The 20,847-nt window shown below is 38.8% G+C and overlaps 2 protein-coding genes across 3 annotated transcripts; one reads left to right on the top strand and one right to left on the bottom strand.

Moving 5' to 3' along the window:
• The first annotated feature begins 629 nt into the window (after positions 1–629).
• lg18h11orf68 (linkage group 18 C11orf68 homolog) lies at positions 630–2,178 on the top strand. Of its 2 annotated transcripts, none has more exons than XM_017310584.1 (2): positions 630–814; positions 1,201–2,178. In XM_017310584.1, the coding sequence occupies exon 2, from the start codon at positions 1,240–1,242 to the stop codon at positions 1,978–1,980; it is 741 nt and encodes a 246-aa protein (XP_017166073.1). In that variant the 5' UTR covers positions 630–814; positions 1,201–1,239; the 3' UTR covers positions 1,981–2,178. The 2 variants fall into 2 exon arrangements, with proteins under 2 accessions (XP_017166073.1, XP_008433276.1); XM_008435054.2 differs by lacking the exon at positions 630–814 and adding an exon at positions 823–1,004.
• Positions 2,179–3,510: 1,332 nt separating this feature from the next.
• Positions 3,511–19,566, bottom strand: rela (v-rel avian reticuloendotheliosis viral oncogene homolog A). The gene is given in 12 exon segments (XM_008435056.2): positions 3,511–5,301; positions 5,303–6,090; positions 7,891–7,974; positions 8,065–8,145; positions 8,251–8,466; positions 9,754–9,858; positions 11,751–11,885; positions 12,167–12,258; positions 14,472–14,617; positions 17,498–17,643; positions 17,748–17,783; positions 19,373–19,566. Coding segments are annotated over 12 exon segments (1,989 nt in total). The 5' UTR covers positions 19,380–19,566; the 3' UTR covers positions 3,511–5,148.
• Positions 19,567–20,847: the final 1,281 nt, after the last annotated feature.

Raw genomic sequence — 20,847 nt, 5'->3', positions numbered from 1 at the left:
GCAGAGCTGCGTCATCAAGCTGAAGTTGGTATCTGAATCGTATCCGCTTAAAGGGCTAATTTATAGACTTTTTTGGACCAGCTTTGACAGTCAAAAGTGGTTTGTTACAACTTTAATGAGGAAAGATTCACAAAAATACAACATAATTTGTGAAACTAAAAGGAGAACTGCTTCAATGCTTTTTGTTTTCAGTATTACATAGACTACATTATAGACGGATTCTAATGAAATCTTAAAAACTACAATATCTAGGTCTGTCACACCAGTTTTGCATTTCTCTCAATTTTTCGCACTATTTCACAGCGTACTGCTGTCACCTCTACGTTTTGTTTGCAGTAATTTCTGTCAATTTCCATGCAACAGTGTTTAACTTCATGCCTACTGAGTCCTCTACATGGCATGCACTAAACAGGACTTCTTATGACTTTCTTCTTTTTGCATAAAGGCCAAAAAAATAGGAAATTATTATTTTAATTACAGTTAACAATGACTTGCTGCTTTTTATTGGAAACCTATTTCCACCATAAAAGAACAAATAAAAGTTCTACAGGAAGTTTTAATTATGAGTTTTTAGACAATTACATTTTGAGGTTACTAAGAGAGAAAACGTGAAGGTTCTGTAGAACAATTCAGACCAAGGTTTATTAAGCCAAACCTTTTCAATATTATATTATATGCAATCAAAACTCCAGGCCTATTAAAATACAGAAATGTCCCTTTATTGAAGCTTCAAATCAGAAGCTAACTTTAACAACATCTCTGCGCCCTGGAGCGGAAAAAGAGCCACACTGGCTAACAACGTGAGCTACAACAGGTAGACTGACTACATTTATGCTCCACGTCTCATGACTTGTTAATTCCAGACTGCGTGTGTATTTTATAACGCCTGTTGCGTTTAAAAGTTACTAGTTAGTCCGTGCTGCTCCTTAAAAATTGCTAAAAAAAGTAGTTTTTATGCTCGAAAGTGGCTAGCTTAGCGGGCTAGCCTCAGCAGGAGGGCAGAGGTAATTGTTTATTTCTTCTCTAAGCCTTAAAAGACGGGGTGTAGAGGGGCTATATTGGACAGAAAACGTTGGTTTGGACGTTGTTGCTATTTAGCAATTGTTGGGAATGTGGAATTCTAATTAGCAGTACGGGCGTAGTAAAACAAACCGACTTAAACTGTAGCACTCAGCAACTGCGTCTGCTCTCCCCACTCAGGATTCGTTTATCAGTCTCCAGCGCACACTTGACGGTATCATGGAGGAGGAAGCCCCCGCGGACGGTGAGGCGGAGACCCTCCTTTCCGCAGAGACCTACGCCGCCGAGGCCATGGCTGCGGACATGGACCCCTGGATCGTTTTCGACTCCAGAAATACCCCCCGGTCCGAGTTTGACGGCTGGCTGGAGAGCAATAGACCCTCCCAGGTGTACCGGTTTGGGGACGAGGACAACGGGGTCAGTCGCGTGGGGTGGATAGCCGTGCTGGGTCCCAACCACTGTCCGTCTACAGGTGACGTGACTGGTCTCCAGGAGAGCTGGGACAAACTACTGGCCAGTTCCCGGCCTGTCACCTTCCAGACTGTAAAAGAACTGGCCCTCAACCACGGCGTGCTCTCCGGAAAGTGGCTCATGCACTTGGCCTCTGGCTTCAAGCTGGACCATGCGTGGGAATGCGTGGCCAGAGCAGCTTTAGAGGGGAAAATCTCCCTGGTCAAAGTGAGTCCTTACAACCCCAAGGCGGAAGGCAAGCAGGTGATCTGCGCCTATAACCAGAACTTCACAGACGAAGGTGAAGTGGTACGGCTGGACTCCTTCATCCGGGCCACGGGAGTCAAATGCCCCCTCTCCTACAAGCCAGACGTCTACACCTACCTGGGGATCTATAGGAATAACCGCTGGAAGCTCTGCCCCACCATCTATGAGAGCAAGTTTGACCTGGAGTGTGTGCCAAGGCGCTCGCACATCATCAACAAAGTCACAAATCTGGAAGTAACATAAGGAAGATTAGTTGGGTGCCTTTTCCCCCGGACTGATTTTAAGACGAGGCCTTTGAGTGAACCTGTGCAGTAATCAAAACTGATCGAGTTTGGATCTCAAGTTCTTCCATTTCTTTTGACTGGCACATTTTCTAAGTTCTACCAGGGGTGATTGCTTTGAATAGGTTCCTTTCAGGAATAAAGCACTTAAGGGACTGGCTGGATTGTTTGAGTTATATGCATGACTTCAGGAGGTGAATCGAGTTATGAATTCATTGATTACAAGGAATTGGGTTTTTTTAGCTTTAAATCGTGTTAAGTACTGCGTATTTCACTATTTCCAAATAAAACACACATCTGAAGAACTTTTTTTCTTTACACGGTTGTAATTTTTATTGGCAAAGAGTGTTTTGAATCGGGACAGTCAATTACAATAAATTGCATCTTTATTGGATATATCCAATACCATATGTAAAAAAAACAAAAAGGCAGAATAACTTGAAAAAAACATGTTACTACTTATAGTTTTTACATAAGTCTTAAGTTGGTTTTTGCTGCAGGTTCTATCGGGTGTTAAAAACAACCCAACCCATGACTTCACAAGAATAAATCCTGTTTAAGTAAGCATACTCTTAAATTGTTTATATGGTATTTACATATAGACCTTCATTTGGTTTCTTACCACATTCAAATGGTAACTTAAAGACCTTCAGTGAACATAAAAATTAGGGATACACGATATTTTTTTACATATCGGTTCTGCAAGTAAAACTGGGCTGATGCAATTAAAGTTTTGGCAGGGGATCATCTAAGTGGTATTTGTTTAGTCATGTGACAATAGCTGCATTTCCATAACAAGGGTGCGCAAAACTTCGTAGATATTCCGCTAATGTAAAAAATAAAACATTTGCAATTGTGGTTTTTTTATTAAATGAAATAAAAATCATGTAAAAAAGTGTGTTTACTCAAGGTTTAAAAAAACAAAAACATGCCACACCACCACTCTACTACTTCCTGTCCTCTGGTCCTTTTTCCAGTATTCACATCCATTGTTCACATGACTGGTGATGCAAAAAAAGTGGTTCCATTACAGTTCTGCAAAATACATTAATTTTGGTACTTCATCCTCAATCAAAACTTTTTTTTTTGCGTTTCTATTAAGCAAATTTTATTTCGTAATTCCAATTTGTGCAATTATACGGTCAATGGGAACACAGCTATTAATGGTGATGTCAGCAGAAAGGGTAGGGAAACATATATATATAGTATCAATTACCAGCCACAGCAGTAATATAAATATCGGCATCGACCGCGTTTTCATATCGGTGCATCCCTAATTAACAATCGAAGTTAACTGAAAATGGTATTGGATAAAAGCAACAATGGATTTGCATAGGCTTCCCTCTAGATTAGATTACATTCTAAGAAGTACCAGCCTGTTTATTTTATAGCACAAAAAGCAAGATCAAACACTTCTGTGAAGTAGGGCTGGGCGATAAAATCAAATTATCAACAACATTTTTGGTTTTGAAAATTTAATTTTTGGAATATCTTTTTTTTTTCCCCCCTCACCAATGCACTCATTTTCTATAGTTCATAGTGATGACAGCACACCCACAGCTCATCTTGCTCAACAAGCATCTTTTTACAGCTTGTATTTATTTGGACTTTGAATTCTGGTCAATTCTATGATGGGAATATTAGAAACCTGGCCACTGTCTTAAGTATTTCCGCTCCATTTCCCCCTTCCATTCACCTGGATTCCACCAGAAGAATTTCGACCGAGCCAATCAGCAAACAGGAGAAGTTGTGGATGACGGCATCGTTTTTCTGAGCCATTTTAGAATTACAAATAGTTTGCCTGTAGTTTTAGCAGTGGCTCTGGAGGAAGTGACCAAAGCCGGTTAGTCCATGTTGGCCATGTCTCCAAATATCAAATTAATATTACGATGGTTAAGCAGAGGATGGTTGTTTACAGCGCATTCAATTTTCGGAAGCTTAATAGCATCGAACCGGTGCATAGCATAAGTCACGTACAAACATTAGCGATCGGTTTAAAGTTTAAAACTTCAACAGAGTTCACCCCTTAAGGAAGCAATTGTTTTTCGATAGCTGAGGGTCCGGTACTTCTGCACAAAGTGAAGCGTTGGAGAAGGGGATGATAATTTTTTCAAGTTAGAATATTAGGCCAGAATTTAAAAAAAAATGTTTCAATTCCAAAAATAAGATCAAAGTATTACAAGAATACAGTCATATCATTGTGAGAATAAAGTCAAAATAATACGAGTATCACCAGAGTACAGTTGTAATATAAAAAGAATGCAGTAATAATTTTATGAGAACTCTGCCATTAAAAAGAAAAACATTCAATGAAGAATATTGAGCATCTTTTAAAGTTGCACTTTGGCATTGCTTTTTTTTTTAACCATTGGCTTCAAATTATCAGCAGCAGGACTTTGAAATTGTTCATTTTGAAGAAAACTGAAAGGCTCACGTCAGATCTCGATAACTCTAGAAGCCTTTTTTCCAATCATCAAAAGGACTTTTTTTGGTAATTTTGGTTCTGGTTAAATTGTGTCGTTATTCTGCTAATACTTGGTCTATTTTCTTGTAATTAAACAATAAATTTAATTGCAAATTAAACTTTAAGCCACATCACCCAGCCCTACTGTGAAGAAAATTATTTTAGCTACCAAAAATTATTCCATTGACAGTACAAAAAAACATAAACAAACAAACAAGCTACACATGTTCTATTCAGAACAACCTTACTGACGTATTCGTCAAAACGTCTTTACTAGGCATGGGCCAGCTACAGCGGTGACCTTAAACACTTAAAATGTTTGGGGGTTTTTTACTGTAAAAATGTTTCCAACAAACCGAAGTTCCTATAGGTGCTGCCCCCACCTGTTGCTGCACACTTCCGGTCAAGAAGAAATGTTGCAAAGCAAGGAGATTGGTGACAATTTTAAACATAAACAATTGAGTTAATACCATGGTATTTTCAATTCAAATTTAAACCACTGTGATGACCTCTTGTTGACCCACGCCCAGTCTTTACTAGTGGTAAATCATTATCCATGGTTGTTTTCAACGAGCTGAATGAAATCAAGATGCGTTCAGTCCTGTGGTTTCTCAGTTGGTAATAGTATTTCTATGAGTTTGTCCACAGAGAGAACTTTTGCTACCTTTAGCCTCTTCGACCCTTTTTCAGTCCAGGATTCTTTATTGTGTCTGCATTAATAAGAGAGTCTTTAGGGAAGGAATTTACAAATTGTCTTTGTTGGGAAAAACAATTAAGTTGGGTGTCCTGACACAAAGCCAGCTTGGCTCCCGCTGTTAAAAATGGAGATGAGGCGGTCTTCATCGGCGGACATCAGCACGTCGAAGTCATCCAGCACGGCAGGCTGCTGGTTGTTGTTGCTGGACGCCAGGACGATCATGTCCTCGCTCCGGAGCAGGTTGGCGATGCTGTTGGGGTAATTCATGTAGGTGCTTCCTGGGTTGTTGATGTGATCTGGGAGGTTCTGGGATACGGCGCCGTTCTGGGACGCAGCAGCCGAGCTGGAGAGGACTCCCTGTTGGGAAGACGTCAGCATGGATGCGGCAGATCCGCCCTCGCTCATTAGGCGTGGGTTCAGAAGGTCCTCAAATTCATCCATGTTGAGGCTGTCCAGGGTGCCTGGCACCGGATGGTCGGTGAAGTTGGAGAAGTCCGGGATCTCGTCGTCCACTAGTGGGGGGTCTACCCGGAACTGGGACTCCTGCAGGGGGAAGGTGCTGCCAGTCTGTGGGGCGACGGCACTTCCCTTAGGAGCCGCAGACTCCTCGGCCATGGGGGAGGAAATGTTGGGGAAGAACTCGTGAAGGTCCGGCAGGTTGATAGTGGAGTACTCGTTGTTGGCAGCGGTGGAGGTGGTGGAGGACGAAGGGGCCGACACGGAGCTCATCGTGAAGGTCTGCACCGGGTTGGTGGGGCCCAGCTTCAAGCTCTCCATGATCTTCCAGGTTTGGTTGGTAGTCGCCGTGGAGATGGACGAAGATGCCTCAACCTTAGGCTGGACTGAGAACAGCTGTCCTGGTTGATTGTATGAGAAGGGTTTCAACCCACTGGCAGAAGGGGCAGCCTCTGCTGCTGGAAGAAAAAACATCATCAGTTTCCTATCCGAAAACCAATTCAATGCAAAGACTAGTAATACTTCACAGATTAATGTCAGGTACTGGAAAATGCAGTGCTTTGCAAGTTATTCGAAGAGAAGTATCTGTAAACATCAACTTTGAAGCCTCGTTATATCCACTAATACAAACATGTCAGTGAACAGTTTTAGAAAATAATCTAAACAGTGGCTGCTGAATACTCAAAGCTGCATTTAAGTTTTAAATTAATATCTTTGAATGAAATGTTTTAATAGTTTTTATAGTATTGCTTTTTAAAATTAGTCATCTGTACCACTATTAACCATTCCTTGTAATTTGATGTTAATTATGTGTTCGTCCATGTGTGTGTTTTTCTTTATTTTTCCACCATCAACCGATGAGAAATAACCTTTTTGCTAAGGGCAACCTTCATTGTGCATTGTTCCTTATGAAGTAAATTCAAATTTATGAATGGTGGGACTCGATTCACATTTTTTACTGAGTTAATTGCAGGGTCTATAATTAATTCATTGCAATTAATTGCATTTTAATCAAAAACCATATTGAGAAAAGAAAGTTTTAATTCAAAAACACTTTTTGCTGGTAAATTACAGGGCCAGTATGTCTAATTATTAACGGGCTAACAAACATGCAATAAAGATATTTGTTGTTTTTAATCTGTTATCTAGGTGGTCCTGACCATTCATGGAACTTCTTTAGAAATGTGGACTGTGGACTCTGACATTAGCACTGGGAACGTCTGTGCTGCTGCTGTAGCATGTTTTAGGCTTGAATAGCTTCGCTGACAGGCTAACTCATTTTAACACAACAGTAGTTGTTCCCAGCATCCCATCCAATCGTTTTTGAAGAAAAAAATTTACTCCCAGTGGGCTAAGAGAAGAGGCTTTAGTCTGTCGCTGTTTGTGGATGTCAGTTGTGCGTCACATTTACTGGTGTACCAGAAACAATATAAAGGTTACTTCTGTAGATTTTTTTATCTATGCAAAACAAAGAAAATTGCGTTAACATTTGAATGCATTAAAATCTATGTAGTTAATTAATCAGATTTAATGTGTTAAAGTCCTGCAAATAATATTTAAAAATGTATTTATGTCTGGTCCATTTTACCATATAAATGTATTTTGACCCAATTCATTCCAGAACTACATGCCTATGGTGGAAGCATGTTGGAGAAGTTCTGTCATGTTAGTCCTATTTTTTGTAGACTTTTGGTCATCATTTTTATGTTAAAGGTGTGGCATGTTGGGTGTGCTGTGGTGGCGCAGGGGTTAAGCACAACCCACATATGGAGGCCTCAGTCCTTGACGCACCTGTCACAGGTTCCCGGCCTTGACGACCTTTGCCACATGTCTTCCCCTTCTCTCGTTAACCACTTTCCTGTCAACTAACTAGCCAATAAAACCTTAAAAAACAAAAGGTGTGGCACGTGTGGATCAGCATTCCCTCTCAATTCTTGGAGTTAGATTTTAACTTTAGGAAGGTTGTTAAGATGTGGAACTGTGGCAACAAGGTAATATTTTTTCCAAGTGAAAGCAGTTGATTAGTGTCTCAAAAACTCAAATGACACATGAACTATGACCCCAAATCCCAGAGGAGTTTACCATATTGCCATAGACACAGATTTAAAGTGGAGCGGCAAAAGCAAAGGAGGTGCTCGCCAACAACTGATGGCATCATCCAGGATATGTTATTATGTTAACAACATTGTTTTATCTCTTCCCCGATCAAATTAATAAAACCGACTCCGAACAATAAGTGGATGAGACTAACTCACCTGCTTGTGTGCTCATTGAAGACAGTTTAGCTGCAACTGGTCTCCGTGCGAGGTTTATGTGCCGTCTGTCTTGTGGAACGGACACTAGAATTTTACAAAATGTGCTTGTTAGTGGAGTTTCAATGTAAGCATAATGATAATTACAAAAAGAGGGCCATCCAGGCCCTAACATACCAGTCGATAACATAGATCCCAGCTTCAAGCTCTGGAACATGTCTCCTGTACGCTTTCTCTTCTCAGTCAGCCTGTATTCATCTATAAAGGGATAATCGAAATGGCAAATTGTTAGATTTCATACACTTTACATTATTTTTATAAATTATTTTCGAGAGCCTTCAAGTAAAAACTGAAGTCTATTACCTGGGTCAGCAGGTAGGAACTGGAAGTCCATCGGCTCGCTGACTTCACGGTCAGAGGGCCGTCTGAGCTGCATCTTCACCTTAATGGGCTCGCTGAGGTTAGTGTCGCGATAGGGAGGTGTGCGGAAGACAATGGCCACCTGCCGGTGGACGTCAGCCTGAGAGAACGTGCCCTTCCCCTCCCAGGAGTCCTGGAAGAACCGCACTTCGATGTCCTCTGCAGTAGGAAAGGCAAACCGGCAAGATTTAAATATGTAAAGCTGGTAGATGCTTACATATCTACCAGTTTTGCTGCAGTCCTTGCTGCAGTAGTTGCAATGAAAAGTGTTTTTAAACAGTACTAACTCATAAATGCACAAGACTTTTCAGATTTTGAAAACCATTTGTTCTTTTTCACAACTTTACAACTAGGTACTATTTGTTGGTCTATCCCATAAAATCCCATTAAAATGCACCAAAGTTTGAACTTGTATGGTGATAAAATGTGGAAAAGTTCAAATGGGTATAAAAATGTCAGCAAGGTAGCGTACATCTATATCCATACATAATTAAACCAATGATTACCATTACAAAAACATATTTTGTTCATTCAGACACAGTGTTGCTGCTTTGTTGTGCTCTAACCCTACGGCAACAGAGAAACAAAACCCTACAGTCGCAACATGACATCATCTGAAACCAGAAGGTCTTTGAAACGGAAGTTTAATGCTGCAGAAAAGTTATTTTGGGCCATAGACAGCCACGCTCAAGAAGTCATTTCATGACTGACAGGACAACAACTGAACATCTGCAACAAACTGCAGTGGCAGCTCATTTTGGGCACTTGAGATAAGTCCGATACCCAGTCACACGACCGTACGCCTTCCGCTGTAGAAACGTTATCGGACGTTTTATTTCCTAGATCAGGCGTGTGGCCCACAAGCTCAGGACTAGTGGGCCACATCCGGCTTGGCCAACGTACTATTTTATCTGACTCGTACGTGTAATGTGACAGGCCTGCAAGCTTTTTACGACTTTTACTCCTCTTTCAGAAATCCTAAAGAAGGTAGTCCACTTTTTTATATGTTCTCCATTTTGTTTGAAATGGCTAAACCATGGTTTTCTGGACTTTCTGGCCTACTTCACTTTGACAGAAAGGCTCCATTTATGTCAATTGTGGCTTCTATAAGACAAAAGAAAAAAGTAAAAATGCGATAATTCACGATTCATGATTTGGGTAGATTTTACACAAACTAAATCATCATTTGAAAACAGCTCTTTGCATTTACGCAATCTAAAAACGAATATTTTTGGTTGATACGAAACATCTGTGTGTTTATCTTCAAACGAGGCAACAGACCCCGACTTCCTGTGGGCGTGAGCCGTTTTCTACCCCACCGAATTATATGTCTCATAAGCCACATCTCTGCTTACTCACTTCTGAGTTCTATTTACAGACTACGCAGTATGAAAGTGTAAGTTAAAAGCTGTAGTAATGTATTCAAATGTCAGACAGCACAGGCACCTTTTTGCACTTTATCACAGAGGAGGAAGATTTCATCCCCTCCTCTGCAGCTGCCGGAGTTACGGTTCACTCTGCAGATTTTCAACTCGGCTGTGTTTGGGGCTCCTGAAAGACAAAAAAAGAAAAACTATTATTAGCAAAACAAAGATTCAGTATTGGATTGCAACAGAAAATAACTTGCACGAAAATAGGATGTGGCTAATCTGGAGATCAATTCTTGTCAGTATCTTCAGGCTGATGAGAAAAATCAGTAAGCAAAGAGGAACAAAGAGCATCTGAGGCTGCAAGAAGGCACCACGATAAGTCGAATTTGTAATAAATGCCAGTTCCCTCGTGAAATGACCATCACCATCAGAAAACATAAGCAATAAGCTGCTCACAATGCTGCACCTTGTCGTTTATACTGAAGCTGAGAGGTAACACTTCACTCTAAGAGAAAATTTCAAAAGTTTGCCCTAAATTCACTTGACAGACAAACCCTACCCTACCCTAACTCAGATTAAATTACATCGGAATAATTTCTAATTTATTCACTGAAACAAAAGTAAATAAAGGCACTGAAGACTGTCATCAATAGTCTTAAATAGATTCATTAATTTAACATCATTGATGATTGCGAGTTACTTTTAAGAACCGTTTTCTGGTACTGAAAATGTATTTTTTGCCTTCTTAATTATTTAGATTGGGGGGTAGCCGATGTCAGAATACAGTTAATGTAAAGCAGTCACTGTAAAACAAGGTTTTTCTATTACCAAGTTGCAGAGGTGAGTTTTTTCCGTATCAGTTTCTTTCATTATAAAGCTAATGAATCACTGACAAAAGTTGTGTGTCTGGTGAATTTTTGGTCAAAACAAAGCTTGTTCTTTATTCAGTGAAGTTACTCTCAGTGAGTAGCATAAACAGAAATTTTACTCAAGTAAGAGTGACAATACTTCATAATAAAGTTACTGAAGTAAAAGTAAAAAGTACAGCACAGTGAAAATACTCCTAAAATATATTTTTCCCAAAAAGCTACTTGAGTAAATGTAACTGATTGACACTTTAACCAAGTGTTAGCACCTTACACTAGTAATTAGCATTGTTAGCATGGCTGGTGATTTCTGGGTATATTTATTTTCTTGATGCCACCGTTTCCACAAGGATGCCAACATTTCCAAATCTGGAATGTTTCAAAATAGAGCAACTTTCTCGTGTTTTGTTTAGCCTTCCTGTTATTCGCTCAAAGTCTTGCTCTCTCTCACTAGCAGCAGTTCTACGGTTTAAATGTATACATTTTGAGTTGATCAAACTGGTCCATTCCAGTGAATAGGTTCTAAATTTTTGGTTGTTGGCCAACCAAAACCCTTTAACCAGTCAACCAGTCACATGCTCTTCAATACTTCTGAAGTGATTTGAGTTGCGGTGTGGTAGCTACTAGCATTGCTAATCAGTCCCTCCATTTTCATGGAAATTCATGCAAAATCAACAGATTTCCAAGTTTTTTTTTGTTGTTTTTTTTCTGCGCTAATGCGTAATCCTGAGTTTATTGCAATTTGGTTTAAATGACCGCTAAGTACCACCTGCAGGTGGCAGTATTTCATACCTCAATTACACTGCTGCCTCAGCCAACTTGAAGTCTAGTTATAAAAGGTGATCAATAAGTTGGCGAAAATTACTGTGCTTTCTCATTTTTTTTCCTTCTAAAAGTAAAATTTGGAAGGTTTAATGAATAAAAAAATATCCTTGCCAATATTTCTAAACTAGCATCACAAAATATCCCTTTATCTAATGAAGTTAGGCCAGTAAGACTTGGTGAAATGATAGATGTTGAGAGTTTAGAATTAATTTACCATGATTTTAACTTTACATACCATAGGTTTAGGCCTAAGCATTTCCCCACTTTTGCACAAAAGCAACTTTTCCATCATGAATTAAAATTTTCCCGTTTTCTCTTTTTGCTTTGCTTTAATCAGAAAATAGTGGCACACAAACAGTTGAGTGTCGTGTTTCCAACTCACTGTTGTCAAAGATAGGCTGTGAGACGACGGGCGGCAGAGGAAACATCTCCCCTGTGGGAAGAGTGATGGAGGCCTGGAAGCAAAGTCGCACAGAATTCAGGTCAAACTCTTCCTCCCACACCTTGGGCTCAGGAACTGCAATCAAAACAGAGAAAGGAAAAGGGTGGGGAGTGTAATCACACAGCATGGCAGTCTGACTAAGCACTGCATCCTGTCAAGAGAAGGTGGAACGCTTGGAAAAAAAAAAAAACTGAAAAATTGGCGTCTTAACAAGGTTTGTTCCAGTAAACCGTCCTGCTACAGTTGTTATAATTGTGATTTGCATTTCAAATTTCATCAGTATTATTGTCATCAGTCTATTTGGGTGCCAAGGAGAGAATGCAGCAACTTAAAAGTAGAAAACCATTGACACTTACTGCTGAAGGGGTTGTTGCTGGTCTGCAGTCTGCAAGTGATGGCCTCGTTGACATCCTTCTTCTTCACACACTGAATGCCCAGGTTCTGAAAACTAAAGGGCAAATACACCAAGTTTTATTTATGGGAGGCCAGAGCTCCATGTTTTGACTGATTGGGAATTGATCTGGATAATTACAGATATTGATAACATACGTTTTGTTTTTTCTTTTGGCTTTATTTATGTACAGTTTTACTTTTTTTTTTTTTGCAAGAATCTCCCCTTCATATTTCCTTTCTGGGGAACAATGGTGAGCAGAACAATACTTTAAAAACTTTTAGAAGGTTTGTCAGAATTATCACATACTGTTCATTTAATTACAGTAAACAAGGCTGCAAAAACCAAAAACCTAATCTATGCAACATAACTTTTCATAATGGCATTTATTTATTTATTTTAAGGACATTTTTTTTTTGCTTAAATTCTAATACTTTGTATGCTGATTTGATTTGGATTTTTTCCAATCAATTTTCAAGTTTTTTTTAAAAATGTACTCTATATTTGCACCGCTTGGACAGAAGAGAAATATTTATTATCTGCACTGTCTTAAATCGAAAACTGTATTAGGAGAAAAACAACATTTCTGTAAAAAGCAAAGAAATCCAACTGGATTCATCATTTTTAGAGCAGGAAATTGCAGTATTTCAGTTACATTATGGCATGTTGATCTCTACAATTTAAATGTGTCGGGATTAAAAAAACTAACTATAAAGTCCAACTTCCTAGCCAGATATAATTTTAGTAAGCAGAATTTTATTGCATTTTTTAAATCACAATTAATTCACTATTGTTATAGAGAGAAAAAGGAATGACAAGAACAAAATATGACTTCTATTTTAGGTAACTGTCAGATTGGGAATGTGTGTCAGAGCCATTATTACCCCACAAACACAAATAATGCTTTTGGAAAAACATTTCCATTTATACTACGCTTCTTTAGGACAAAGGTCACATAAAGAAGTGTGAATGGTACCACTAAACTGTACATAGTAACTATACTTTTTAGATTTATTGGTATTTCTTGAATTATCAGTGGAGAAGGTGGTAAAACTGACAATCTGGACAAAAGGACAGTTGGGGCGACTTTAAATATCATGAATAGGAATTTATTGTGGGAACGATAAATGAAAGTTCTTATAATAGGAAATGTATCCCGATAAATAAATGATACACTTAACAGTGTACCCCTAATTTCCATTAATGGCAGAGCATACATCATTTCTTATATTCCGCTGTTTTCCGTTTTTCAAACATAATACTCCTTGTTCATTGCCTTATCTTTTGGGAGAAAACTGTCAATTCCAATCAGAAACAAACATTTTAGTTGAATGAAAATTACATTTTCAAACTGCAACAAGCAGGAACTATGTCTTAGAATTGATTGGTTCTACTTCTGTATTTTATAATTTAAACATGAATAATATTTCTTAAATTTCACATTTTTAATCTTTTGGAAGGATCTTTTTTTGCCCCAATATGTAGTTAGATATAAAATTAAATAATTGTTTTCAGTCATTTTGGTAGGGACACAATAAGCTTAAAAAAACGAGACTTCCTTCATCTTCAGGTTCCTATAATCCTTTTAATCAGGCAAACTTATAAAGCCCTTGTATAAAGTGTTTTTTAATTAGATGAGTAATATACCCAGTGGATTAACTCAAACCACCTGCAGTACATGCTGTTTGTTAGGATTTCATCACTCCTGTTTTAGACCACACTGACATATTTCAGTCTCACCAGGAAGACCGGTTTGGTTATGTAACTCAAGGTGTTGGCGTCAAACAGTCAAACTTTGAGTTGACTCGCCTTTTTAAGTTTTTGATCGTAAAGAACACCTGAGAGCACGCCGCTTCCTTTTCGACGAGACCCTTTCCAGTAAAAGACCATTTTAGTCGGGATATCAGACCCTGAAGAGGAAGTCCAACAGTTCCTAATGGGTGCAGTTAATGTTTTACTCACGCCCACACAGAAGGTGGAGCTGGTAGCTTTACAGATGAAATTTCTGAAGTAGATAAAGGGAAGATTTGGATGAAGTGCATCTCTAACATGCAAGAAACAGAATGTAGGTCATTTTAGTCGAAGACTGAGAGCTGCAGTCACTTATCAAAACAATCTCTATCTTGTTTTTCCTGTCCTTTACTTGTCACGCTCTTTGAATTTACTTTGAAAACTATCCCTTATCTGCACAGCTGCTTAAGTTGCACTGAGAAGACCAGAAACACGCAGGATTCATTCTGTAAACCGAATCTAAGGATTGACAAGCCCACCTGTGGATTCGTCTCTCCTGCAGGTCGGCCTCATAGTAGCCATGTTTGCAGTCTTTCCCAACCAGTTCGTGGGGGTGGGGTTTGTGCGGAGGGTTCTTTGTCACCAGAGAGATGCGGACCCGGAGAGGGCCGCTGTAGTTGTGAACCTGTCGGACAAAACGAGACGAATTTGCTGGTTAAAAGAGAAAAAACAGAGCAGGTTTGATGGCTCTCAGTCATCTGGTAGTAAATATAGAACAGCCAGTCACTGACCTTTATGTAGAAACATTAAAAAAAGTCAACTTTGATTTTGTTTTACAGAATGGGTTTCACCAACTCAGATTTAAGATTTTTTTAAAGACCTATATCACGACAGAAATATACAAAAGAAAATTGGTTACTTTATATAAAAATGCCAAGATTTTTGCACAGAATGTAGGTAGCGTTGTATGGGTTGGCAACATACGTAAGCAGGTGGCAAAGACGAACATCGTCCAGCCAGCTGGCGATAACTTACACTTAAATAGACACAAAAAAGCTAGCAAGCTAGCTAGCAGAGGTATATTAGAAGATAGTTAGTGGTAGCCTCAACTGTCTCGAGTCTCAGAACGTAATGAAGACGTCTGTTAGAGTCAAACTTTTGCCTGACAGAAAAGTCCCACAGGAAAAATACATAAAATAGCCATGTCACAAAATTTAAGACCTGTGATTAATGTACCGTATTTTCCGCACTATAAGGCGCACCGGATTATAAGGCGCACCTTCAATGAATGGCCTATTTTAAAACTTTTTTCATATACAAGTTGCACCAAGTTATAAGGCACATAGAATAGACGTTACAGTAGAGGGTGAAGTTACGTTATACATCCACTAGCAGGAGCTGCACTAAAAGGGAATGTCAACAAAACAGTCCAACTCCGGTCGGCGAGGAGAGCCTTCTGCGACTGGGCCAGGGCGTGGCCAGACGATGGTCACCCTTCTCCGTTCGCGCACAGCATGTTCGTCGAGAACGTGGTGCTAAAGGACCTGCAGACGACCTGATTCTAGACGGTCGGTATGTAGATAGATAGGTCAGTCAAACTTTATTAATAGATTACAAACCAGCGTTCTGACAACTATCCCAGCATGCACCACGCGCTTCTTCTTCTACGGGCGAAAATGAAGTCGCCGGCTGCTTGCCGTAGTTGCTAGACCTGTTGTGGCTCAATATTGGTCCATATATAAAGCACACCGGATTTACATATAAAAAGGATTTACATATAAAACCTTTTTACATATAAAAAGGCGCACTGTCGGCTTTTGAGGAAATTGAAGGTTTTTAGGTGCGCCTGATAGTGCGGAAAATACGGTACTTAAGGCCAACTTGCACAATTTCCAATAAATTTAAGACATTTTAAAGCTTTAAGTTCAGATACATGAATTTACGATTTTTAAGAATAGACACTCCGTTTTATGATTTTAGCCAATACCTTTTGTTTTTTCTTTTTTTTACAATAGATTGTTTTTCTGATGAGTGGAAACGTGGAAACTAACAAAAATCCTTTCCCAACATCTTCATAAAAACCTGCATAGACATGCATACCAAATATGTCACTGTAGTATCACTGCATGTAATATTAATATTGCAAAAGGACTTCAAACTTAAGTTATTTGTATAAGAGAAAGAGGGGAAGCAGAAAAATATGGATTTAATGCATATCCTTTTGCATTGCTATATTTTCTAATAGTGTGCAGCATTAATAATCTGAAACACAGAGAAAAAAAAACTTTCTGAATTAGAACTCCCCATGTGAACTACTTCAATGTTTATACATATATGTCGAAATAACATTTGTGTATTGAGGTCAAAGACAAGCGTCCAAACGTCAACCCTTCAGTCCAAATATGGAAACATTCAGTTTCAAAACAGCGACGGTTTCCAAGCTTGACAACGTTTACTTCCTATTACACACCTGCCTTTTAATGGCCCCTGGTTTCACTGTCCAAATTCATCTTTAGGGGTATTCCCAGTTTAGGTAACACATGAAAACATTAATCACATTTCCTGGCTTCCTGGCGACCCTCGCATATAAAAGCGTCTCCATCAGGTTTCCTAGGAACACTACTGGAAGCTTTCCAGTAGTGTTCCAGTAGTGTTATTCTCAACGGGAAAACAGCTAATCATCAAAGCATCCGAGGCATGGTTACCTAGGTGACTGCCACAACGTTCCCTCCTGGCTCATATGTTATTCATCTTTCAACCTAAATATGTACTTTCCTTGATTATTTCAATTATTGTTATTATTATTAAATAAAAAAAAATCAATAAAAATATTATAAACTGGCAGTGAACTCTCACATTGAACGTCTGCTTGAAGCTGCAGCACGCAACTTAAACTAAAAAACAGAAGATTTTATATATGCATTAAAACTTTCCCTATGTCCCAACATGAGATAGATAATCAGTGAAAAAAATAAATAAATCAATCTCCTCTGCCTCCTCCTGTGTTCTGCAGAATTACTCCACTCGGTCACAAACAACCAATCGGAACCATGCTCTCAGGAAGTTTTAATTTAGTAACTCAGGATTGTTTATTTTGATACAACCTGCATTTAACTTTGAATTAATGTTTCCTCTTTTTCTTGACATTATTTAATATAGACAGTGTTGTGAGATTCATTTGACTCATGCATAATTTAGGCTGTTTAGAGCCTTATTCTTAAATATTGTTTTACTGATTGCAGGTTTTTTCAATCGTCCTTTTGACCGAATAGCTGCTGTATCGAGCCTGCAAGTATTTGGCATGTTTTATGTGATCGGCAATAATCCGCCCTCGTGGGAGATCGGAATCGGCAGCAAAAAACCTGATCGGAGCATCCCTAATAATATTATTATTATTAATAATAATAATAAACCATTGAAAACTATCCTCATAAAATTCCATTCAAATTGAGCATCTAACATGAGAACAGTAACTGGAGCGACAGATTGGAGTCTGACTGGTAAAAATGTGAATTTTATGCTTCATTAAATCGGATCAAAGCAGGAAAACATTGGTTTGACCAACCTTGATGGCCGGGTAGGTCTTAGTGGTGTCGTTGCTTTTCTCTCCAGGAATACTGCCAGCTGAGCGACCCTCACATTTATAGCGGAACCTCATCCCCCTCTGCTTCGGCTGCTCGATAATCTCTATGTAAGGGCTCGCTGGTTGGACTGGTGGGTGTGAGGAGTGACATCGAGATAATCGATAATCAGTGTACAAACAAGGCAAAAACAGTTGCAAGTTTAAAAAAATAAAAATAAAAACAGTTTCATACCTGGGTTAATAGAGGTCATGCCCCATCCGTACACACCTGGGGGTGACAGAGAGACAGGGTTAGGTAAACTCCCAAGAGGAGTAACTGTTAATCATCTACATTAAGTGACGCACAACACAACCCGCTGCACAAATGACTAAAACACATTAAAAAACAAGCAGGATTCAGCGCATATTTGAGGTTTTAGTACGGGTTTGTCATTTGCTGTGCAGTCCGAGTGGAAATCTACCAGACGGCGCAGCAACCAGGAGAGGTCAGGAGGCCACCGAGATACACGGGCTTCCCAGCTAAATATAATTACTGCTCGTAAACCGCCCGCCAAAGATCCAGAGGAGCTGGAGTGAGGAAAAGTGCAAACAACGGGGTGAAGTGCCGGTGTCTCGCATTACCAGATTTGTTGCTAGAGAGAGAAAAAAAAAAGCTGGCTCAACTCCGGTTTCTGAGAGGAAGGTGCGACGAGATCAGGTGGCCAAAAAGCTCCACCCTGCATTCATTTCAGAACCATGAGTGGGATGCTTTCCAAGCTGGAACTTGCCTGCTAGGGCTTACACACTAAATCACTGTAAGGTGGAGAAAATTTATGTATATTTTTTAATATGACGCTTATAGCTTTATTGCCCTGCTTAAAAATAGACCAACTCAATGCATCCTATTGGAGCTGTACAATTTTTTTTAATACATGTAAAATTAAATTTTAGGACATTAAAATTATGGGAATACAACTGTTATTTTTTATCAAAGTGGCATAATTTATGTTAGTTTCAGCTTCGTATGAAAGTGAAAGTAAATGCCTATGAGTGTGTGACTATATTGTCACACACTAATAAGTCATTCAGTACACTAATATTATAACTGCTGAAGGTTTTTGGGGCAACTGGATGTCACTTTCACTTTAAGTGACCCAACATAGACGTCACTATAACATTATTATTGTAGCGGTCTCGTATGTCTTATTAAAATTCAAGCCGAATAATGTCAGTTTCAATTTACGATTGAAATGAGGAGACAATAATGAATAAAACTGTTTAATGGCCGCTCCGTTGCTGCTGCATACATTTTTTTATATATATTTTTGCCTTTCCTAAAAATAAAAAAAAAGAAAATGAAAAGAGAAATCAGCTGGGCGGGCAAGACGAAGTTATACAAAATAAAGAGATTTTTCAAAATTAAAATAAACAAGCGAAGTTGATAAAATGCAGCCCGAATGTAAGGCGAAGAGTGAAATATATCAGATAAATGTATTTGAGTATGATTCATAACTTGCATTTTTTCAGAGGGATGGAAAAATATTAAACTGTAGGATTTCTGAATCGAGTATGGCAGTCAATCCTTTAGGACCGACCCAGAAGGCCTCCTGGCAGAGCGACAGGTTCGAGGCCAGGTGAAGTAGCCACTAACAGGCTAAATAATGCAAACAAGGTCGTTTGAAATTTATATGTCATACCCTTTATTAAATTAATTACAAATTCTAAACTTTAGGTTAGACTTTAGCTATTCGATAGCAACCTCCTCCTCCTGTTAGCGCAAACCCAGCGACAGCGGGGCTTTCCCTCTTCGCAAAACAACTACCCGTACAGTTTCACCTCCTGCCAAGTAGGAGACCAAATAAAAGCAGCTCAACTTACCGTCCATGGCTGTGTCCGTTTCCGCCTCACACTCCTCTTATCACACCACTTTTTCTCACACCACCTGTCCTCTGTCGTTTATGTTGTATTTATTAGCAAAAAAAAGACGGTGCAACGACGACAATGTGAAGTCGAAAAACTTCTTGACAGTGCAGTACTGTGGCCTCCTTCGCCCCACCTACATAGTAAAGTGCCGGGGCAAGCGCTCACTCGGTTTCCGGTAAAAGTAGCCCAGAAATACAGCGTGTATTTCAGAAAACAAAGAGAGCCAGCTTCTTGTTTGATTTTTGCGCAATGTCCCACTGTCAAAGTCAGCAATTGGGACTGAAATAGTTCCAATTGTTTTGTGTAATTCCTCTGACGCATTTGTCAAATAGACAAAATGTACCCATTTCAGAGCTGGTCAAACTTTATATGTGAGGCCCTGGGCAGAATTGTACTTAAACCCACCGGACACCCCAACATTGTCTAAGCTTGACCTTCTTTTTTTGAATATATAAGACCTGTGCTTAAACTTATAATCACATTGTTCAGTTGAATTAATCAACAACATTAAAGGTAAATAGATTACTTTATAATTTTATTTTTAATTTGTTTCACAAAACATTCCTAAACTCACACGGTGGCACAGGGTGAAAATCAGGCAGCATATTCTTTGATAAAAAATTTTTTTCTCCTTGTCTGTAATAAAATGAAGGAATATGGGGTGGCGGTAATATTTTTTTATGCTGTTCACAATAGATTGACTATTCTGATTGAAACAAACATATTTTAGTTTTGATGGGATGCAAATCTTGTCTTAACGAGATATGAAGCAGGTCGTAATAGGACCTATAATATTTATTTCCCAGTTTTGTAATCTTTCTGTGAAATAAAACAAAAAAAGTTTAAAGAGAGGATGAAAGATAAATTATGAAATTAGGGTTAGACTCTTCTTTGTATTTTAAAATTCAATTGGCGGATTTGTCTTTGAGCCCATGAACTATCAAGGCAGAATTTAGTGACTATTCACTAACAAACTACCTCAATTTTTTTTTATTTTGCTCTATAGGGCAAACTGCCTCTAGTTTCAAGACAAGAGTCTTGAAATGCAAAGAAGTACAAATAAATACCAAATCTGAATTAGAGAATCATTATATTTCACTTACACTTAAAACATGTTTTGATTTTTTTGAGTCTACACAATCTGCAAATTTGAATCAAAGTGAGTCACGCATATTCCTGTACTTTATGTTCCCAATGTCTAGTAAAACCACAAGGACAGAAAGATGGTAGTGAGGTGTGTGGTATCAGCAAACAAGACATCGGCTAACTAAACACCTCACTTCTCATACATAGACCTTCAAACCTCAGATTTGAAACTATGTTAATCAAAAAAGAGTCACATTATAACTTTGCTTCAGAGTTCTAAATTTGAAATTTTGTTACATTTAAAACTTTGATTTAAGATTTCAACTGATAAATGTCAGTCATAA

The sequence above is a fragment of the Poecilia reticulata genome, linkage group LG18 (genome assembly GCF_000633615.1).
Source record: "Poecilia reticulata strain Guanapo linkage group LG18, Guppy_female_1.0+MT, whole genome shotgun sequence".
Lineage (NCBI taxonomy): Eukaryota > Metazoa > Chordata > Actinopteri > Cyprinodontiformes > Poeciliidae > Poecilia > Poecilia reticulata.
The sequence above is the reverse complement of the archived record's forward strand: the minus strand, read 5'-3'. Positions and strand labels throughout refer to the sequence as shown.